General features: G+C 34.0%; 3 protein-coding genes and 1 long non-coding RNA gene across 4 annotated transcripts; 2 read left to right on the top strand and 2 right to left on the bottom strand.

The window, feature by feature from the left end:
• The first annotated feature begins 5,655 nt into the window (after positions 1–5,655).
• On the top strand, positions 5,656–7,580 carry LOC136068732 (uncharacterized). The gene is made up of 3 exons (XR_010630031.1): positions 5,656–5,727; positions 5,943–6,000; positions 7,307–7,580. It is a non-coding gene; the product is annotated as an uncharacterized LOC136068732 (long non-coding RNA).
• Positions 7,581–9,232: 1,652 nt separating this feature from the next.
• On the top strand, positions 9,233–11,179 carry LOC136068731 (uncharacterized). Its single transcript, XM_065776254.1, has one exon. It carries the CDS (start codon positions 9,399–9,401, stop codon positions 11,055–11,057), a length of 1,659 nt encoding a protein of 552 aa, XP_065632326.1. The 5' UTR covers positions 9,233–9,398; the 3' UTR covers positions 11,058–11,179.
• A 1,531-nt stretch (positions 11,180–12,710) lies between these two features.
• LOC112037506 (F-box protein At1g55000) lies at positions 12,711–16,206 on the bottom strand. The gene is made up of 2 exons (XM_024070344.2): positions 15,743–16,206; positions 12,711–13,340 (listed from the first exon to the last, which is right to left on the bottom strand). The coding sequence occupies exons 1-2, from the start codon at positions 16,133–16,135 to the stop codon at positions 12,966–12,968; spliced, it is 768 nt and encodes a 255-aa protein (XP_023926112.1). The 5' UTR covers positions 16,136–16,206; the 3' UTR covers positions 12,711–12,965.
• A 1,706-nt stretch (positions 16,207–17,912) lies between these two features.
• LOC112037493 (protein AUXIN RESPONSE 4) lies at positions 17,913–23,044 on the bottom strand. Its single transcript, XM_065776274.1, has 2 exons — positions 21,653–23,044; positions 17,913–18,446 (listed from the first exon to the last, which is right to left on the bottom strand). The coding sequence occupies exons 1-2, from the start codon at positions 22,841–22,843 to the stop codon at positions 18,201–18,203; spliced, it is 1,437 nt and encodes a 478-aa protein (XP_065632346.1). The 5' UTR covers positions 22,844–23,044; the 3' UTR covers positions 17,913–18,200.
• Positions 23,045–24,176: the final 1,132 nt, after the last annotated feature.

The following is a 24,176-nucleotide window of genomic DNA, read 5'->3' as shown; positions in this document are numbered from 1 at the left end:
CCATGGCTCCAATCCCTGCTACTCCCAAGTCTTCAAAGACCGCGTCGTCAAAATTCGTTTTCAACAAACCTACATCGAGTGGCTTCCAAATGACTTTCCTCGGCAGCCTCTTTGATGCAGGTTTCGCACAATGTTGCTGAAAGTCCGCCAAGTACTTATGTGCCAGCTCTGCGGTCTTCTCAAGAGGTGCGACTGCCTCATTTAATCTGGTTTTGTTACGCCGATTCTAGATGAACCAGCAAACCATGATAAAACCTTCAGCTCCACAGGGATTCTGCAGCACCAACTGAAAAGATCAACAAAAGATAAAGCTTGATTTGTCGCAATATGCAACTCATCAAAGTTAGTACCCCAGACCACCTTAACCTTCTCACAGCCCCATAATGCATGAATTACAGTCTCAGGCTCTCTATTACAGCTTGTGCACCAAAGTAGGAAGTGACTCAGTACAGGCCCGCCACGCAAAGGTCTTAATTTTATTAGGTTTCAACCTCTAAAGGCCTGACCACATTTTCCTATTCACCACATCAGTTGACCCTGAAGCTGCACCACTATTTTCCCTTGCACACAACAGTTGGTAGCCAAGCTTTACCAAGTACTGACCATCCTTAGTTTTTGGCCAAATCAACGTATCTTCCTGAGGAGTCAAACAGAGGGGGATGGACTTTATTTTTTGTGCCACAAACGGCAGAAAAACTCTTTCCAATAGATACACATTCCACCAACCCAAATCAGCATCAATGAGGTCTGCTACCTTCGCATTAGCAGATAGCAAGGAGGGAGGCGAGATAACCATGCCTGACCCTTCTCCTGGCAGCCAGCACTCCTGATAAATCTGAGCTGTTTGGCCATTACCCACTTTGTATCTAGCACCTCCAGCAACTAAATAACGAGCCTTAAGATCCGCCAAGCATAGGACCTGGATTTGACTTGAGCTAAAAAAATATCACTCGAAGGGAAGAACTTAGCCTTGAAAACCCGGTAAAATAGGGATTCTTTATCATGGACCAGCCGCCACACTTGTTTGGCTAACATGGCATCATTAAATTTCCTAAGCTCTTTAAAACCCATCCCACCTTCAGTTTTTGGCAAGCACAAAGACTCCCAATTTTTCCAATGAATCTTCCGCCTTTCACCACGTTGGCCCCAAAAGAAATTCTTTATCATAACCTCAATTTCATTGCAAAGACTCATAGGTAGCTAGAAGCAACTCATAGCAAAGGTGGGAATTGCTTGAACAATGGCTTTCAATAACACCTCCCTTCCGGCTTGTGACAACAGTTTCTCCTTCCACCCTTGGAGTTTCCCCTAAATCGTCTCCTTTATATAGATAAAGCTTTCCTTCTTTTTTCTTCCCACCATTGCCAGCAACCCAAGATACTTTTCATACTCCTTAATTTCCAATACACCTAGGAAGTTCTTCAAATCTGTTTTGGTGCTATCAAGGACAGATTTCCCAAAGAAGAGGTTTGTCTTGGCGCCATTTATTTTTTGCCCGGATGCTCTCTCATATTGGGCTAAGGCAAATTGAATTGCTTGCACATCACCCATCTTTGCATGACAAAAAATCAAGCTATCATTGGCAAAGAGGAGATGCGAAATTTGTGGCCCATTCTTACAAAGTGAGAAGCCCCTAAGATCACCCGCTGCCATGGCTTTTTTAAGCAGCCCATTTAAATCCTCCGAGCACAACAAAAATAGGTAGGGAGATAGAGGATCACCTTGCTGAATCCCTCTTGTTGGCTTGATAAAACCACGAGGAACACCATTGATCAAAATGGAATATGAAACGGATTTTATTGTTGCCATCACCAACTCTATCCATCTACCATGGAAACCCATCTTCCGCATTAAGCTCTCCAAAAAAATCCACTCCACCCTATCGTAGGCCTTGCTCATATCCAATTTCATTGCCATATACCCCTTCTTCCCCCTTTTTTTTTATCTTCATGTGATGTAACGTTTCAAAAGCCACCAAGATATTATCCGAGATAGCTTTATCAAATTGAAAAGCACTTTGGGATTCTAATACAACATAAGGTAAGAGACTTTTCAAACGATTAGCTAACACTTTAGAAATTAGCTTATACAAAATGTTACATAAAGATATGGGCCTAAAATCAGAAACTCTTTCTGAATTTTTTAATTTTGGGATAGGGTGATATAAGTATGATTTATACTGGCTGGAATAGTACCTGAGTTAAGACAAGAGAGTACTGCACAAGACACATCATTGCCAATGGAATCCCAATAATGTTGATAGAAGATGGGGGGCATGCCATCCGGGCCTGGTGCTTTCAAGGGCACCATTTGCTTTAAAGCCATATCCACCTCTTGCTTCAAAAAAGGTTTAACCAAATCAGCATTCATAGAATCCAGTACAACATGGAAAATAGTGGCCAACACTTCCTCCAACTAATTCGGATTTGAGGTTGAGAAGAGCTCACTGTAATAATCAATAAACAACTGAGCAATTTGGTCATCCCCTTCAACCCATACGCCATTAGAATTTCTGAGGCGTTTGATGCCATTTTTCCTACACCTCTAAGAAGCTTTACCATGAAAGTAGCGAGTGTTTTGATCCCCTTCTTTAAGCCAATGCAGCTTGGAGCGTTGCTGCCAAAGCTTCTCTTCCTTGATGAGGAGTTCTCTCAATTCGGCCTTCAATTCATGTAACCGGTTTGCATTACCACTTCGCACCGCTTCCCCTTCCGCCGCCTTAACCTGCTGCTTCTTCTCAACTAATGCCCAAGAAATATTTCCAAAAGAAACCTTACTCCATTCTTTCAATTTTCTCTGATGGTGATTCACGTTAGCCTCAACCACTAACATAGGATTAGATGAAAAAAATGAACTTTCCCAAGCTGCTGCCACAATGGTATGACATGATTAATGCAAAACTTTTTGATTTTTTAGGAGAATTAGTGTAAAACTTTAAAATGATTTGTCTTAACTTTCATAAATTGCAAATAAAATAAAAAGCCTGAAATACATTTTAGACCTTTCAAGTTTGAGGTTATTATCATTTTAGCCCTATAAATTTTAAAATTCTCATTTCACATTTGATTCAATTTTTTGTTTTGCTTTTTCCATTTCAAAATTTTTACTTTGGTCCATCATTTTAACCCTTCATGAACATTAAAATTGTGAAACGTAAGAGACCAAACAAAAAACTAAATCAAACATGAAGGGTCAAAATAAAAATTTTGAAACATAAAAAACTAATATAAAAAAAAAAAATCAAATATTAAGGGTTAAAATAAAAATTTTGGAATGTAAATTTAAGAACCAATGTAACGGAAAACCTATGAGAATCAAAACTTGTCTACTTCAAGAAAAAATAGCCTTGAATTCACAATGTGATAATGTCTAAAATCCACTAGAGAAACTGAGAATAAACTCTAAATTTTATTAATCTGATAACTAAAATGTCTTAGAGGCTAGAACATGTTTAAATAGTAAAATAAAAACCTAGGGCGACTAGGAAAACGCCCACTAAATCCTAATTTGCACTGATCACAAGATGAGGTGGCAAAATAGTAAATTTTACCAAGAACAACAAAATCGAGATAATTTCAGAATTAAAAACTACTTTCTCTAAGGGACATCCTAAAATAAACGAGACAATATTCTGAATTTTAAATTAAAATTTATAAAGGAAATAAATATTACAAAAAATGGCAAAAAAGGAAAATTTTAGGGACTGCCCGAAAAGTGGCTTCAGTTGTGACCTAAGGTGATGATTTGTTTTATTCTAGTGTTATATTTCCCTACACGTCACCAATTTTTACGCGATTTTGTCTTTATCGTCGATGCTTTTTACTAGTACTTTTTATTAAATCGTTGTCACTGTGTATGTGTTTCACGATCAAATGGTCTTACTTGAGAATCCCTAGAAGTATGTACTTTTGTGATACTTGAAACCATAGAATCAAGGGATCTAAAGAAATAGAAATGAACACCCCCCCCCCCCCCTCCNCCCCCCTCCCAAAAATAAAAAATAAAAAAATTAATATTTTCCCTTATATATATATATATATATATTTGTCTCTCATCCTTTAAAATATTTAGATATTGACCTACAAGAAAATAAATAAATAAATAAAATTCATGCCCCTTTAACTACAAAAACAAAATAAAAAAAATAAATATGGACTAAACAAAAATCGCAGATAAAATAAGAAACACTTATTTTGTATGTTATACTTTTTTGATATGTTTTATAATATAAAATGTTTAAGAAATACTTATTTTATATGTAGTGTTTTTATTGAATATGAAATAGATGTTAGTTTTTATTTTCATAATTTTTTTTTTTTTTTTGTTCTAAGCTTTGGCCCCCCACAGGTATGAATCCTGGTTCCGTCCCTGGAGTTTAGAGAGGAAAGAAAATATTAAATTAAAATGGAATAGATCGGAATTAAAAGACTTAAGCTAATCTCCATATTCAAAGTTTAAGAAAATAATAATGAATAAAAAAAAATAAGGAAAAAAGAATAACTTTGTCTCAATTAATCAAGTGAAGAAGGTATTCAATTCCATTTGTTCCTTTGTTGTTTTTGTTTCAAACAAAAGAAGGATTTCTTGCTTTCACTCCTCTTAAGCATAAATTTATCTCATCTTATATTGATGAACATGAATAATAAATAAGGAAAAAAAGAATAACTTTGTCTCAATTGATCAAGTGAAAGAGGTGTTCAATTCCATTTGTTCCTTTGTTGTTGTTGTTGTTGTTTTTTTTTTTTTTCAAACAAAAGAAGGATTGCTTGCTTTCACCCCTCTCAAGCATAAATTTATCTCAACTTATATTGGTGTTCATCATCATATAAGAAAAGTTTAATATGTTTGCTTTACAATTTATTGAGTCATGTTTTTGGTAAATATTTTGATAGTATAATCATTATAAAATGAATTTGTAAAGGACGATGTTGATCCTTGTAAAGTCACAGTTATCAACTCTTTGCATGGTGTTTGGATAAAAGGAATGTAGAAAGAAATGACTTATTGTTTCTTTATTTTGAAAGTTATAAACTTAGAATAGCAAAAGAAATGGAATGGTTAAATTTGTTCCACTTCCACCCACAATTTTTTATGGAAAATGCTAAAGGCACAACAAATTTCATTATAAAAGTTTTACATATTAACATAACAATGGACATCCTAGATTACACATTAACAAGATAATTAAGATATATATATATATATATAAATGATACATCAATTTATCACATAACTGTGTTCAGATTAAATTTTTTTTTTCTTGTATACATATTTGACTTATATGTAGTAAAATTTGCATTGCGCCTTTAATCACTCATTTTGTATTGCGTATGTTCAAAATAGTGCATACTTATTAATTAAGTCAAAATTAGATGTTTATCCCCATTCAACTAAAGAACAAATAAAAAAAAATAAAGAACAAAGGTGACATTAAATTCCTCTCTCTCTCTCTCTCTCTCATTTACATCTAACATCCAAAGAAAGAAAGAGATTACCAAATTTACAAGTTAAGTTTTTCATTCTTTCCCACTCTTTTACACTATCCAAATTCTATTTTGAAATCAAAAGAAAGGAATCATTGGTGTTATAAATATAGATCTACCCAATATAAATTATTCATGCAATTAACCAAACTGATCAGTGGTTATATACTTTAAAAGAGCCAATAATTGGTAGCTTGACCAACGAAGTTTTGAAGCCAAATCCAAGTTCTTGATCAATTCCTACGTGAGTATTGCTAGATTTTATTTTTTTAAAATAAAAAAATAGCTTGTTCTATATTATAGAAGTGAAATACAAAAAGGTTTTGTTGCTATTTTGAAATTAAAATTTATGATAAGTTACTAGGCATTCTTCTTTGCTTATACTCCAAATTTTTTTTTACTAAATTGAGAGATCCAAGCCCTATTTCATTTGGAGATGATCGTCCTTTTAAAATGCAGGCAGCATTTTATTGAAGTGTACAAAAATTTGTACTTGTTGGAAGAGTTCATTTTCCAGGTGAGTATCCAAATAATCCATTAATACTTATTTATTCACATACATATAGAACAATACCTAATCAAATAAAAGTAAAACACACACAACGTATTGATTTTCATTTTATACATATTGATTTTCATTTTATATCGCCAGCCTTTAGGCAAAACATTACTCATTAACTCAGTCAAAATTAGATTCTTTACCCCCATTCAGTTCAAGTCAAGGCACCGAAAAAAAGCAAAGATTATAAATGATCTTGAGTTCTATAATTTTTTTCTTTTTTGTTCCTTCTTTTACATTTAACATCCTCATAAAAGAAAGAGATCATCTGATTCCTTTCTTTCTTAATTATTTCATACACTTTAATTGTTCAAAACTTAAATTCAACTACTAATTTGAATAATAAATGAAATTCAATCAAAAGGTTTGGACCGTCGCCAAACATCCCTGCTCAATTATATATTGATGATAAGAATTATTGTTTTTTTTATAAATTTATTTATTTTGTGCAAAACTAAAATATCTACACAGTAACTTGAACCTAAAACCTTTCTGAAGAAATATGATTTAAGAACAAGACACCAGAAACCCCTAACAGCAAAAGATTACCAGGCGAGGCTTCCATAATACAAACAATAGCAAACTTGACACAAATATTTATTAGTTGAGTCAATTTGCAGACATTCACCATATTAATAATCACTATTATTTACCAGTATTGGGGAAAACAGTACAATACTTCTTCTTAAGTCAAAATTAGATGTTTACCCCATTCAACTAAAGCACAGATAAAAACAGTTAAATTTTTTTTTCTTTCTCTTCTGTTTTTTCCCTTACACTTACCATCCAAAGAAAGAAAGAGCTCATTTGATTCCTTTTTTATTATTATTATTATTATTATTATTATTATTATTATAAGTTAAGTTGTCCATTCCTTCCCACTCCTTCACATTATCCAAATTCTATTTTGAAATTCAAAAGAAAAGATTTGACAAAATGGAGGTTTAAATAGAGATCTTAGCCAACATAAATTCATGCAATCAAACAGATCAGTAGTAATATATTTAAGAGAGCCAACTTGGCAGCTTGACCAGAGAAGTTTCTAAGCTAAAACCAAGTTCTTGTTCCTACGTGAGTACTGCTTTGCTATTGTACATTTTTCTATTAAAAAATTTATAAATAAATAAAAAGTAGAGTAGATTATGGTGTATTATAGAAGTGAAATGATATAAGTATTTGTTGCTATTTTGCAATTTGAATTTATGACAAGTTAATGGGTATTTTTACTTAGCTTAAACTCCAATTTTTTTCACTAAATTGATAGGTCCAAGACTCCAAGTCTAGTTTCATTTGAAGATGATCTCCCTTTTTAGTTCAAGGAGTGATTAAAGGGTGCGTTCTGTTGAAGTGCTCGGAGAGTTATACTCGCTTGTAGCGTTCATTTTCCAGGTGAGTATCTATAATAATTCTTATTCACATATATAATATAGAACACCTTTTCAATTAAAAGCGAAACACCCACTATCAAGTCCAATAGACAAAAGTAGCTAGAGAACCCACCACTTCCAACTCCTGCTGACAAATTAGTTGTGTGTGTGTTTGAGAGAGACACAAAGAGAAATAGAGCTTCAACATTTCAGTGATAGTTATCCTCTTATCTTCAACGAAGTTTCAAAATGCCATTCTCGGTGGTATAATGAATGAGATTGAGACTTGAGAGAGTGGTTTGGGTGAGATTGAGAGAGTCTAAGGGTGAGTACTAAGGAGAGCGATTAAGAATGAGTGAGAAGGAGACCTGAAACCTAGGTCGGGTTCCTTAAAAAAAAAATCATCGGGTCAATCACTGGGCCGTTATAAGCACTCGAACCCAACCCACAACTGACCTAAAGTTGAAAATAACTCAAATGTGAGATCCTGGCACCCAAATTGAACAAACTCAAACCCACCCAAAACATGTTGGGTCAAGCAAGTGGGCCGTATTGGTTAGATCCTGCTTAGCCCTAATTAGATTAGGATAAAATCATAAAAATGACAAAGATAATCTCCATGTTAAGGGTAACTTTTTTAAAAGAATAAAAATGGAGATAAAAGTATAACTTCTGTCTCAATTAATGGGGGGAGAAAAAGGGATGTCATTTCATTTTTCCTTAGGTTGGTGTTTTTTCCTCCAAGGAAGAGAAGGATTCCTTGCTTTCATCCCTCTCAAGCTAAAACTCTTTCCATAACACCGTTCATCATGCAAATATAAGTGAAGTGATCACAATATAGTTGCTTTATTATTTCTTTTGTCCTTTCTTTTTTGTAAAATCTTTGACATGATTGCATAATCATAATTTAATGAAACCATAATGGACAGTGTTGATCCTTGCAAAAGTTCGTCTAATTACAAAGGGTTTTGATTGAAAGAATCTAGAAAGAAACAATCGCATGTGAATAACATATTGTTTACTTATTTTAGAGATTATAGTAGCAAAGGAAACAAAATTGTTGGATATTACCCACCTCAAATTTGTATGAAAAATATTAATGATAATGTTAATTTTACTACAAAAAGCATAAAAATTAATATATTAGTGGATCCGATTAGTGTCACATCCACATAATAATGAAATTTCTTAATAATTTTTAGGTTAGTGCTTATGAAACATCTGGAATTAAACAAAACACTACATATTAATTGAGTCAAATTAAATTTTTTCCCACTCATTCAAAGAACAAATACAATCAAGGAATATATAATGATAGTAAAGTTCTATTTTGGTTTTTTTAAATCCTTTCTTTAACATTGAACATCTACGAAAAGAAAAAAATCATTTGATTCATTTCGTTTCTAGTTCATTACATATTAATTTATTCATTCCTTCACACTCCTTTAAGCTTTCTAGATTTTACTGGTGACACTATAAAATATAAATATAAATCTACCCAGCCTAAACTCATGCAACCAAACGGACAACAAGGTTTTGAAGACAAACCCAAGTTCTTATTAGTGCGAGTATTTCTTGAAATTCTTTTTAAAATAAAAAATAAAAAAAAGTAGCTTGTGTTGTATTATATAAGTGAGAAATTGTATAAGATTCTGTTGCTATTTTTCCATTTGAATTTATGATGAGTTAACAAGCATTTTTACTTTGCTTTCGCTGCAATTTCTTTCAGTGAATTGAGAGATCCAAGCTTGTTTTCATTTGAAGTGTGAGAAGAGTTGTACTTGCTCGTTCAATTTCTTGTTGAGAAAATAAGATAATCTTTAGTGTGTGTGTGTGTGCATATATATATATATATATATATAGAACACCTATTCAATTAAAAGCAAAACACACACAACTATCAACTCCAATAAGACAAGCAAAGTATTCACCACTTTTCAGTTCTCTAGACAAATTAGTTTTGTGTGTGTGTGACAGAAGCATAGAGAAATGGGGCTTCAACACTTCAGCGATGACCATCCTCTGATATTCAATGAGGTAGAAGTTGATTATTGTACGTGTAATGGGTGTGATGAAAAAATTCCGGCTAAGAATTCATGCTACAGTTGCAGAAAATGTAACTTCGACCTTCATCCCTCATGTGCCGAACTAACCCGCGAGTTGCAGCACCCCTTACACAGCAAACACCCTCTCATTCTCCACAAAACACCACCGTATGATGAGGGGACTTGCACGTGCAAAATCTGTGATGAACCTTGCAAAAGGAGGCGGTTTGTTTACCACTGTCCCCTTTGCAAATTTGACGCTCATGTCAAGTGTGTTTTGTTTTCGCTGTCCATTGAAACCGAAATTCACAACCACTCATTGACCTTATTCGGGAAGTTCATCACGTTTATTTGTGATTTATGTGGTAAAGAAGGCAAAAGCATGCCCTACCTATGTGATAGCATTATTTGCGGATTTTGGGCCCACCGTAAATGTGCTTCTTTACCACGTATGGTCAAATGTATGCGTCATAAACACCCTCTCATCCTCACTAATTCTATTAAGGATGATCATTCTGAGCACCGAGTTTGCCAACTTTGCGTGAAACATATAGACACAAACCATGGGGTTTATTATTGCTCAACTTGTGATTATGTTGCCCACCTTGATTGTGCTACAGACAAGAATGGCATGGATGAAAATTTTATGCGGGAATCTAAAGGCAAGAAACCTGCTGAGTTAACAAATATGCTGAAATTTGAAGATTTGGAGCTTGATGAATTCACCAATGAATTATCTTATAGTGTCCAAAAAACCAAGGTGGGTGAGGGTGAAATTAAAATACCCATAGAAATCAAACATTTTTGTCATGAGCATGACTTAAAACTTATTGATGAGCTTGAGGACTACAGAATGTGTGACGGATGTATACAGCATATCTTCCCTCCATTTTATAGTTGCATTGAGTGTAACTTCTTTCTTCACAAATCTTGTGTAGAATTACCACGTAAAAAGCGACACCCACTTCACCAACACCCTCTCACCCTTGAACTAAATAGACCTATATTCTGGTGGAATAGATGTCGTGCTTGTCGGTGTCAAAGTAATGGCTTTATCTACAGCTGCAAGGAATGTGGTTTTGTCCTTGATGTCTCATGTACTTTGATCTCAGAATTAGACACTTTAACTCACATTGGTCACAAGCACCCCCTAATCTTCTCTAGCACAACTAATGATGAGGAGTGTAGTGCTTGTAATTCTAAAGGAAAAATCTTTCGTTGTACTAAATGTGAATTCACTTTGGATTTTAGATGTGCTACATTACCGCATACCGTAAAGTACAAACAACACGAGCATCCATTTACCCTTAATTATATTGTTGAAGATGACTCAGGTGAATATTATTGCGATATTTGTGAAAAAGAACGAGACCACCCAAAATATTGGTTCTACTATTGTGAAGAATGTAGTTATCCTGCTCATTCCAAATGTATTTTTGAAAAACACTTATATTACAATTGGTGGGAAGACTACCGAAATATTAAGTTCGGGAGCAGTTATATATTATATGCACCGTCCACCAACATCCCCTTACTCTTGTTCAGGAGACTCAGGGCGTCTCTCATCATTGTAACGAGTGTGGTCGAACTTGCTGGGATATAGCCTATGTATGTGCCACGTGTAATATCAGTTTTGACAGGCGGTGTGTGGAAGAAATGTGAAAATGACATAATTGGCATCCAGCTCCTATCAAGGATGGACACTGCTTAAGAGTTGTGTTGATAAGACACTATCTATGTATGTATGTATTTAACTTCTTTTCTTTGCATCCATATGGAAAATTGTTCTTATTATCAACAAAGAAGTATCTTTTTCAAGTAATTATCCGTTTCTTTCTTATTTCATTTTTATTGTTATAACTGAATTTGAAATAGTGATGAAATGAATGATGAATGTATTAATGCTGTGCTTCATTTAAAGAGTGAAAACAATAAATTGGAAATATTTATGCTTAAAGCTTAAATGAATACACACTAAAAGCTTCGTGTGAGAGTCAGAGAACATATTTTATTGGAGCTAACCAACTACGTTTCTAGCCAAAAAAGCGATGCTAGCCCATTGGGTAATCTGAATTTATTCATCGACTACTCACGGGGCACATGTAGACCTTTCTTCTCCTTTTTTTTTTTTTTTTGGTCATTGATTCGGTAAACACTACACACATGTCAAATACAACAACGTTGCCGCTATTTAATTGGTTATAAAGAATGTCAAGATTATTGGTTATAGCGATTTAATTGCAGTCTATCCCTTGAATACATATATGGCTAGTCCCACTATGGCTCTATAATCTTATTTATCCGTAAACCTGCCAACACGTACAGAAACCAAATGGAAAAAAAATCAATGAAAATTAAATTTATATTGTTTTTCCCCAATTGTTTCAGATAATGAGAAAATGTCATCATTTACTCATACAATAATATAAAATGTTAACTCAAACATCATAATTGAATTTTCTTTTTAATCTATTGAAAATTCATTAAATCCAATAATTATATTCAATGAAATTATATTTTTCTTTTTTTTTTACAATCATTTCAAAAAGATAAATGTTACGTTCATAACATTTTTATAACACTTCTACAACAATTAAAGTATATCAACACTTTCACAACATTTTTACAATCTGCCACTTAAGATTTATTGTGAAAGTATTGTTGATATGACACTTTTTTTTTCAGAAAATAAAAATAAATAAATAAATATCATAAAATAACGCTCTACTTTCCTTTAAACCTCATTTTTCTAGTCTAAACAGAAAAAATTTACAAAGTCTATGGTAAACTATAATAGATTTTACTTGTTAAATTATCTGATGCCTATTCTAGTTGACTAATATTCACGTGTAAGTACAGTTTCTTCTTCATTGGGAAGAATTTTCTAGCATAATCTTTTTTTCTTTTTCTTTTTTTGAGAATCCAGCAGAAGCTTTTCACCAGATTGAAAGAGACATTTTGTCAAGAATTATAAAACTGTTGGCCTCACGGTGAATATCTTCCCTCCATATCTGTGGAGCATAATCATTTTTAACATCATGCATAAGCAGCTCCTGTACACTTTTTTTTTTTGGGATAAAGCAGCTATGTTAACTAAACTATATGTTTTTCTAAATAAAAACAATTTTAATTTTCCTTTCCTTTATTCTTTGAGAACAACCAATTAAGCAAGCATCACAGCCCTCTTTTGCTTTTCTCTTCTCTTTTTTTGCTTTTAGACTTCAGCTATAATTTTCATGTATGAAAGCTTTCTAAGAAGCAAGCAACAAAGATTCCTTTTGTAATTTTCCTCCTCTTCTAAACCAACATTCACTTGATTGGAACAATTTTACTGCTCACCGACTACCCGACCTCCCTTCCTTCTTACTTTCTCATATAGATATAATAGAGTAAAAGAAATCCTAGAAGCAGTCATGTATGTTTTTAGAAAAACCAAACAAACCATACTCAGCCCTATATAGATCATAATCCCAGGTTCCAAGCAGCTGCAATCAACATTTTATTTCAGAAACTAGGCCAAGCTCATTTGTCTCTCCCACTTAAGGTCCTCAGAGAATTCAGAAAGTGCAGCTCGAGGATTACCATTTGATATAGATAAGTAATATTGAGCAGTCCCATCATCGACTTGCATGCTTCTCTTCAATGAGTCAAGAACCTTTCTCTTGCCTTGTTCGGTTGTCATCTTATTCAACATATAGCTAGAGTTTCCACTCGGACCACCTTCAAGATACAACACTGCCACTTCCCTTTTTGCATAGGTATCTAGCTCGATGTAGCATGCTCCATTTACAAGAATGTCAGGATTGCTTATTGGGATTAACAACCTCTCCCTTGAATATATTCCATGGTCACTCATCATGTTGTTTAAACGTTTTATGTCCATAACCTGCTAACACCAAAAACAGAAAATTAAGAATGTACACATGAGTACACAGACTATGTACAGGACAGGAAGAGCAAACCAACTTTTAGGACTATCAATTTGCATGCAGGAAAGAAAAGTTCAAAATTTATTCTTTAAGTACAATCTAGACCTCAATAACCAAAAGGGTAAAACAATTTCTGTTAGGTATCTCCTGTTGATATATTTTTCTTATATATCATAATTTATGGAATATTATCTCTTTTCTATATCAAACATTCATTTAAAAATGGAAAGAAAATTTTACCTATTTTATCAATGTCTTATTATCTTTTAAGATTCAAAACTTATAAAAGGGAAACAAGCTACATAAAAAAGAAGGGGAAATACAGAACCAAGACTTGTAATCAAAGAGAAAAAATAATAAAGGAACATTACAATTACCTTTCAAAAATTAAAAAATATAGCATCCCATATTCTCAATGAAATATTTTATTCACATTAGTATAAATTTGTGTATAAGCAAACAAATATGGGGATAATCACATTAAAAAAAAATCTAGAGTTTGATAATATTTTCATGTCAAACTCTGACGTTTTAAGTGCACAAATGCTCACAATATTACAATTTGAACATTTTAAGTTTATATTAACCAACATAATGGAAATTCATGTAAAGAATATTTTGAGTCTGTCTAGGTACTAAAAAATCCTTTCATTCATAAGTGGATTTTTTACTTTGAAAAGATCGGAAAATGACATATTTGTACGTAAAAATAAAAATTTATAAAAAAAAAAACCCTAAAAAAATAATTACAATAAAATGAATATTCTATTTTTGTGGGTTTCCTACACTAACATTCCATTACCATATAATTTTTACTCTAGAGTAGTTACATATATATTCATTCATAATTTGATTTCACCTGTTCTCAATCATTCTGCATAAAATATTCTCATGAAACAACCATTACAAAATATTCATTACCCTAATAACGCAACAACAACAACAACAACAACAACAAAGCCTTAGTCCCAAAATTTTGGGGCCAACTATGGATCCTCAACAAATTAGTTAGGGTCAGCCATATGTATGCACAAAGTTAAACCACTTATTGATTTCCTAAAAGCAATGACAGAGGTGTGCACAAAACTAAGCCACTACATGATTACCTAATAGCAATAACACAGGAGTCCACAATCACGCCAGCCAGATAAACAAAAAAAAAAAAAAAATTTGCGTTTACTCATAATCTGATTTCATCATGTTCTCAACCATTATCCATAAACTATTTTCATCAAAAAATACTCGTACATAATACCCTCTGCACACCTACTTTTTCCAATGTCCGTAATAGTGATAACATAAGTTTGTGCAAAACTAAAACCTCTATAGGGTAATTCAACCTAAAACTTTTTGAAGAGGTATATTTTCTGAACAAGACACCAGGAATCACTAACAGCAAAAGATTACCAAGTGAGGGTTCCACAATACAAACAATAGCTAGCTGCTTGACACAATTATTTACTAGTTGAGTCAATTTGCAGACATTCACCATATTGACAATCACCAATGCAAAATGTTGAACATATTGTAGGACCTTATGAATTTTCTCAAGGGAAATGCTTATATCAAAACAGAGAAATCAATCTCAATATCCTTTCTCTTCTTTTTAGTTTCTCCACCAGCATTTTTCTTTGTATCACCCACCTTTGAGAACTCCTACTTTATATTGCAATTCTTAAATTTTTTTTTTTTTTTTGATAAGTAAGCAATTCTTAAAATTTCGAACACCCAAAATGACACAATAAGAAACAATAAGCCTTTTTAGCAATTAAACGACAAGAAAAGAAATTAGGAAACTTGCATCCAAACTTGGTGATCACTGATCACATGGCTTTGAAACACTAGTGCCAATCATACCAACCAAACAATAATCACAATTGCATGCATATTGATCCATCATACATAATCCAGTATCTTAGACAAAATTCCTAACTTATGAACTAAAATTTTTCTTGACTCTCTCTCTCTCAAATAGCTAGTCAACATTTTCTTTTATGTGCACATTGAAAATTTATTCCTTCCTCATAAGAAGTATACCCCAAAAAATAATAATAATAATAATAATAATTTTCCTTTCTCTTTCCCACAGTTTCTAGGAAAACAAACAGCACCTACCCCACATAAATGTACAGTTCATACTTCATACAGATAACATATGTATATATAAAAGCCTCAATCAACGGTCATATTCATTATTTAATTTAACAAAAAATGTTCTAACATCAAAAACTAAGCTATACTATATGCATTAACTAAAAACCTAACAAATTTAAAAAACAATTTCCTGTCCTTTCCCACACTTTCTCGATAACCAAACAGAAATTGAGAAATTGAAAAATAAATAAATAAATAAATAAACCTGAACAGAGTACTTGACAGCGAGACTAGCGACACTATCTCCTCTAACAATCCGATGCGAAATCGCGAACTTCCAAATCCCACTGTCTCTCCAGAAGCTTCCAGAGACAGGCTTTCCGATCACGTCTCCGAGTTTCCACTTAGCCTTGAAGGCCTCGACAACGAGCTCGTAGGCGACCGAGTTCCAGACTCGGCACACGCAACTCGCTCGAGCGAGCTCCGAGACCCCGCCGTCGCCGCCGCCGCCGCCGCCGAGCCTCTCGAGGATCAGGCGGAGAGTGTCGCGGTACGTAAGGACCGAAGAGAGGTTGGAAGAGGTAGTTATTATTCCCGTTGCGGATTCCGATGTGGTTGTCGCGGTGAGGATTTCGTCTTTGTCGCCACAACAACCCATTTTTAGAGAGAGAGAGAGACAGAGAGAGAAAGAGAGATTGGGTTTTTGAAGCTGGTGGCTTGTGAAGTGTCGCCGTAACAAAAATATAAAATGTGATTTTATTTTCGGAGTTTGGAATGGTTGGTGGTGGATAACATTGACATGGAATTAGATGGGCTTCAATTATTACTTTTATTATTTATCTCCAGGAAATGCTAACAACTACTTAAAGTCACTTGTTAATAATCTATTTAAAGAAAGTTTTTATAAAAAAAAAAAAAAAGTAATTAATATTTTGACAATTTTTTTCATTTTTCATAAAAATTGTATTAAAATTTTCTTAAAATAGATTATTAAGGAGTGCTCTAGGAGCACTCGTTAGCATGACCATTTATCTATATCAAGAATTTTTTTTTCTCAAAAATAAAATTAGAAAAAATTATAGATGTACAGTTTGTACACTTTCTATACATAAAATGATAAAAAAAAAATAGTATTAGACAGATTTTGATTAAATTATATTTGATATTTCTACTAATTCTTTAATTTAATTTTTTATTATTTAAATAATTATTCTCTATATCTTTCTATACATAAAATGATAAAAAAAAAATAGTATTAGACAGATTTTGATTAAATTATATTTGATATTTCTACTAATTCTTTAATTTAATTTTTTATTATTTAAATAATTATTCTCTATAAATATTTCTTTGTTAAATTAGTGCTTTAATAGGAAACAAATATTGTATTAAGAGAAATGAGGCAAACTAGAATCTATTTTATCTGCTTCTCTCAGAGCCCAAAACATAGAGGAAAATAGAAGAGATGGTGATGATTCTTTCTCGATTACGTTAGGAGGCCCAGGCCCAACTAGTTAGTAAGTGTGCTGCAGAGTTGGGCTCACAAAAACTATGTTTGGTTGGATAGAAAATATTTTTTGATCTTAAAATAAATTTTTGAAAAAGAAAATATTTTCAATGTTTGGTTGCATTTTTAAAAATGCTCTGCAAAATATTTTCACTTGAACGGTGATAGGTGATGACTGATGGCAGCGGTTGGCAACTGGAGATTTAGAATGTTAGTAGAGGTGGTGGCTGGGTGGCTAACAGTAGGAGAGGGTGGCCAACATTTTTAGTTGCCCCAAATACATAAAAATGCGGAAAGTATTTTTTGGAAATCAATTTCCGTCCAACCAAACACATGAAACAAATATTTTTTGAAAAATTGAGAAACTAATTTTGAATTCTTCAATCAATGGTGCAATGAACTAATGTGGACGATTAGTGGAGCTCTGTATTGGTACAATTGCACAAGAAGCATCCCCTTCAAAAATAACCTTTTGAAGCCCAAGTTTTTAGCTTTATTGACAGCTAGAAGAGCACCCTTCGATTTAGCCCGTATTGCTTCTCCAGTAAGGTCAAAAGAAGCCCATGTGAAGAGAATTTTGTCTTAGAGGTTCAGGTTACAGAACAAGGCAGCTAGACAAGTGTGGTTGTCTCAGTTAGCATCATCATCAGATAGCATAAATGTATAGAATCCATTGGTGACACCATATCCCAAGTTTGAAGATGTGGCTGAAAATATCTTAACCATCTTCAGCTTAGGAAAAATATGTGTATATATATATATATATTTTTTTTTTCTACATTGAATTATAAATATCTTTGAAGGAAAGGAAGGTTGTTCTTTCAAATTTGAATGATTGTAATTGGATTCTGTAAAGTTTTGTCATGCATTACATGATATCATGAGTTTGGATTAGTAGCTAGCTTAATCTTCAACACAAAATGAGAAGTTTAGAAAAAGTAATCAGAAACAATATATTTGACTATCTTAAATCCAGTTCACTTGATAAATAGCTTACAACATTACAGCTTGAAAAGTTCACAATAAAAACCTATATGATTTCAAGCTTCTTTGGTGGTATCTTGCAGCACAACAATATAGAAATACAATCTTCTCCAAAAAAAAAAAAAAAAACAAAGCATCCATGCCATGAAAAGGGTAGTCCCATGACCCAGGTCTAACTCCTAGTCCAAATGCAAACCTTTCCATGCTGGATCCATAAAGCAAAACGCACACTTCACCATCCCTGACCAAGCCCATATGCATCCATATAACCAGCCCCATGATCATGAGCATGATCATCATGATGTTCATGGCCACCATGACCATGATGATGGTGATGGTGATGATCACTGTTTTTTGCTTCATCTAACATCTTTTGGATATGCTCTGGGATAGGCTCTTCCTCAACTTTTCTCACAGATTTGGGTAATGACGATACAAACCGAACAATATTCTCAGATAGTTCATCAGCTGCATCCTCCTGATTTTACCAAAACAATGAGCTTATTAGTATTTTGAAAGCAACAAAACATTACAATCACTACACCATCAAGCCATTCAAATTAAGTAATTGAGTGAAACACGCACCATATAGTGTAAATATATATTAACCATCTTTGGAAAAATGAGTGTAAGTCAAAGTCCTAAAACAAATTAAAACGCCGTGTCAGTGCACAAGGCTCCAACTTAGGCAACCTTACCCCAATTCAAAGTCCTACAACAAATGATGGGTTATTTTCTTTCTTTTTTCTTTTCCTTTTTTTTTTTTTTTTTTGGGGGGGTGATGTGGGGGAGGAGCATTCTATTTCTATATCCTTTCTTATATGCTAGATGGAAATTCAGTATATGTAATCATTAAACAATGAGCAACCATTTCCAACTAGGAACTTTAATTGACTGATTCTATCTATAAATTGTACAAGCTTTATTCAGGCAGATTTCCAAACATCTTTCTCTTTTCGACAATGACCCCAAAATCAAATAATACTAATACCAGAAGCATGTCTGCAGCATCCTGAATCATTAATTTTGATTCGCATACTCAGAGGATTGTATTTTTGTGAATGCTCTGCCTTAGGTCCATCAAATGAGAGTGAGCAGAAACTTGTAGAGGGAATAAATGTCTTGATTCATGGCTACAATGAAGGCAGCACGAGTCTTGAATATGACAAGGAAAGCACAACTAAAATGTATTAATATTAGTTTTATATAAATTCAACTCCATCAAGAATTTCACCAAAGACAAGTCAAATTGGGAAAATAATATTCAGAGTAGAGTTCTTTTTTTCCCCCAAAGCCTACATTATTAAGCAATGAAGATGACTTCCAATAGAGTGTAATCATGTCACAAACTTGAAGCTAGTAACAGCCATGGTAATCCAAGGCTTCTTTTAATGCTGGAAACATGCATCTCTTCATGTTGTCCTAAATTTTGCACACAGCCAATTGTGTGCCTTGGGGAAAGGAGGAGAGAGTTGCGGTAGGTTGTTAGCTGGCATAAAACTTAGTCAATTCTCATGAATGGCTCAAGAAACTGAGATGTACCCCATTTTTTAATGGGGGTGGAGAGAGAGAGAGAGAGAAGAAACCAATAAACAGAAAAAATATTTGAGTTAACATCTCTTTTTCGTTTTTGAACATCAAACATTTTATGAAATTGTAAAAAGTTAAGGCTAAATATATCTTCCTTGCAGCTTGTACTTGTACTTTCTAAGCCTGTATCTCTTCCAAACTATCTCAACTTTTCAATATTTTATGAAGGCATGGAAACAACATAGTGATTTAGGCACACCATCTAAAATGCAAGCCAAGGCACGGCCAAGCCCCTGTGCCAAGCCATGGCTGCCCACTTTCCTGACATGGCCTTGGCTTGCACCATCTGTCAACACTTATTATTTTTGTTTTTGGCTAGTGGCATCCAGAAACTGGAACTAAACTATTCTACACTTACACATGTATTTTTAATCTTTCCTTTGATGAGTTATATATAAATATTTGAAGAAAGCTATACATATTCTAAGTACAGACTTCTTTAAGTCTCTCCACTTGCAAAGAATATAGCAGTCACCAGCTCATTCATTGGCTGTGGAGTACATCACTGATAAGTGATAAAGTGTGTACAAATACTTCACAACCTTGAACCTACTTCATATGGTCTACCATCTACATGTTATTGCAGGCGTTGTCTGCATCTGATTCTAGATGAGCAACACTTCAAAGTTAGCCATTCTCATTAATCAAACAGACTCTAGTCAAAAGAAAAAATTTCAGGTTAACCATAAGTAGTTGAATAACTACAGCCTGAAATCAATATATAGTCACAATTCTCCACTTGATGTGCTAGATATTCATATTGCTTAACTAAACTCAATATCATTCCAAAAAATTGATCAAATCAATTCTTCTGAAATTTGAAACCCAAGCAAATACAACCGGATTCTGAAACCACTGCTCTCAATATCACACAACAAAAACAACCATAACAAGATTCTTACCTGAGCCCACCGCCCACCAGAATGCGTGACAAAAGCTGCCTGGGGAAGTGCATCAGCAACTCGACGTCCCTCTTCACTCCATTCTTTGGACCAACCACCAGACCAGAGCACTTGCATTGGCATATCTTTTAACCCCTCAGAACCACCCCACTCAGCAATATCAAAGCTAAAATTCATCTTCTTCCCCGTTCCCACAACTGCTCTCCTGCCATCCCTTCCCCTCAAAAGAACTCTATTGGCCTCCACATCCGAAGCTCCAATCCCCTTCGAACAACACATCTTAATCAAACTTCTAAACACAAATGAAACCCCCAACATGAGCTCTCTAAGCACCGGGAATTCCAAAACACACAAAGGCAACGCCCCTACCCCTCTAGAATTAGTATCAACAAGTGTCACACTCCTCACCAAGCTTCTAAGCCTGTATCTCTTCCAAACTATCTCAACTTTTCAATATTTTATGAAGGCATGGAAACAACATAGTGATTTAGGCACACCATCTAAAATGCAAGCCAAGGCACGGCCAAGCCCCTGTGCCAAGCCATGGCTGCCCACTTTCCTGACATGGCCTTGGCTTGCACCATCTGTCAACACTTATTATTTTTGTTTTTGGCTAGTGGCATCCAGAAACTGGAACTAAACTATTCTACACTTAAACATGTATTTTTAATCTTTCCTTTGATGAGTTATATATAAATATTTGAAGAAAGCTATACATATTCTAAGTACAGACTTCTCTCCACTTGCAAAGAATATAGCAGTCACCAGCTCATTCATTGGCTGTGGAGTACATCACTGATAAGTGATAAAGTGTGTACAAATACTTCACAACCTTGAACCTACTTCATATGGTCTACCATCTACATGTTATTGCAGGCGTTGTCTGCATCTGATTCTAGATGAGCAACACTTCAAAGTTAGCCATTCTCATTAATCAAACAGACTCTAGTCAAAAGAAAAAATTTCAGGTTAACCATAAGTAGTTGAATAACTACAGCCTGAAATCAATATATAGTCACAATTCTCCACTTGATGTGCTAGATATTCATATTGCTTAACTAAACTCAATATCATTCCAAAAAATTGATCAAATCAATTCTTCTGAAATTTGAAACCCAAGCAAATACAACCGGATTCTGAAACCACTGCTCTCAATATCACACAACAAAAACAACCATAACAAGATTCTTACCTGAGCCCACCGCCCACCAGAATGCGTGACAAAAGCTGCCTGGGGAAGTGCATCAGCAACTCGACGTCCCTCTTCACTCCATTCTTTGGACCAACCACCAGACCAGAGCACTTGCATTGGGATATCTTTTAACCCCTCAGAACCACCCCACTCAGCAATATCAAAGCTAAAATTCATCTTCTTCCCTGTTCCCACAACTGCTCTCCTGCCATCCCTTCCCCTCAAAAGAACTCTATTGGCCTCCACATCCGAAGCACCAATCCCCTTCGAACAACACATCTTAATCAAACTTCTAAACACAAATGAAACCCCCAACATGAGCTCTCTAAGCACCGGGAATTCCAAAACACACAAAGGCAACGCCCCTACCCCTCTAGAATTAGTATCAACAAGTGTCACACTCCTCACCAAGCTTGGATTCTCCAGAACCCAATTTGATCCCAAACCCAAACCCGAATCGTGCAAAACCAAATGCACAGGAGCCAACCCCATTGTCTGCACCACTTGCCCCAACACCCTCCCCATCTCCACAGGACCCAATTCAATTGGCCTAACAACCTTCCTCTTCGAAACCCGGTTCCCAATCTCTTCATAAGGAATCTGACCAGTCTCAATCATCCTATCAAACGCAAAAAACAGACCCTTTTCTTGAATTTCATCATACACATCCATAAACCTCCCTAAAATCCCATTCCCTCCCTCAACAACCTCTTCCACAGACTTATCCGAAAACCCATTTCCTGGGAAATCAATAGCAACAACATGAACCCCTTTTGAGCCCAAAATCCTAATAACTTCACGAAATGAGTAAGAACTAAGACCCAAACCATGAACCAAAACAACATTTTCAGACGCTACAGGACCATGTTCAACAGTGAATACCTCAATAGGTACTTGGTTTGGACTCGTTTGGACCTTAACAATGCGACCTTTAGAGTAATGCTGACGAAGATTACTGGGTAGACTCAAAAACCAAGACTTGGGGTCTTGATGAGGGGTTAGATAAGAGACTGAGATAAAGAAGAAGGTTGCGAGCGAGACCAAGAGAGTGAAGTAAAACCAAAAAGTGAAGGGGTTTGTGGAAGCTGGAGGTGAAATGGGTTTGTGGGGTTTGGGATTTTGGGTTTGGGAGTTTGATTTTTTTGGGGATTTGGGTGGTTGTTGCTCTTGCTCTTCAGTTATGATCGCCATTGCTGATGGATCTGTGAGGTTTTTGGAGCTTTCGGTTTATATAGAGCTACAGCAAATAGTGACTCACCGGAGTTGCTGACGTGGCCGGTGCTCTTGGTAGTGACAAAGTGAAAACGCACCCAGCTCAGTTTTTTCGCAGTGTTCGAGCTTTTTCCCAAATCGAAGAGATTCAAAATGGCAACAGAGAGTCATGAGTGGGGTATGAAATTATGTCGAGGCTTGTTACGGCTAAAATGGTCGCGTTTATAAGTATTTTTTAGTAACGAGCTTTTTATTACAACTCTTTTTCGCTTTATCCAGACTAGGTAATAATTTCAAAAGCGGCTTTGCACTTTTAAGATTCGTCATAATAATTTCAAAGAGCGACTTTGTTGATGAAAAGCATCACCATACTTTTAGTATTTCAATTTTCAACCAATTCTTTTTGAAGAACAAATAAAGTATTAAAAGAAATTAAATATTTGTATTTTTCAACCCGTCAAACAATACTTTGAGTATTTCCAACCAATTAATTTAATTTAAAGTATTAACATTCTTTTTTTAAAAAATAAAAAGAAATAATAAAATATGATTCTTTTTCAAATCTTTTTGACTTTTGAGTTTTTCTTCTAATTAATTTAATCTTTCTAGTTTTAATAAAGGAAATAAAATATAATTATTTTATACACTTTTTAGACAATAAGCATGAATAGATACACCTAAAAACATTATTTCTAAAAAAAAATTCCTTTTTTAAGAACAAATAAAAAAATTAAAGGAAATCGAGTATAATTTATTTAAACACAATATAATTCTCTTTCAAATCAGTTAGACTTTAGGCTTTTCTTTCAATTAATTTAATTTTTCTAGTTATAATAAAGGGAAATAAAATTTAATTATTTTACACACTTTATAGACAATAAGTAAGAATAGATACACCCAAAAACTTTTTTTTTTAATTCCTTTTTAAAAGAACAAAAAAAAAATGAAAGGAAATCAAATATAATTAATACACAATTTATAGACAATAAGTAAAAATAGATAACAACTTATGCTGTTACAAATCTATAATTCAACGAAAGAAAACTTAATCAATTACGCACTTTATAAACATTAGCATGTAAACTTATGCATACGCATTAATACATTTAAAAATAGACACATTCTTTTAATCATAAAAGTATATATAATATTAATCGAATTATTAAAAAAAATTACATGCATATTAAAATTTTTGCCTAAGTTTAATACCACTTATAATCATTTTTATTCTAATTTTTAATAAGATATAAAGTGTGGTGATATTTGTTGGTTTTTTATTTTTGTATATTATTAAAATTAGACTCTTAGTATT

This window comes from Quercus suber, unplaced genomic scaffold, assembly GCF_002906115.3.
Source record: "Quercus suber isolate HL8 unplaced genomic scaffold, Cork oak 2.0 scaffold_131, whole genome shotgun sequence".
Classification (NCBI taxonomy): domain Eukaryota; kingdom Viridiplantae; phylum Streptophyta; class Magnoliopsida; order Fagales; family Fagaceae; genus Quercus; species Quercus suber.
This window is presented reverse-complemented; position numbering and strand designations above follow the sequence as displayed.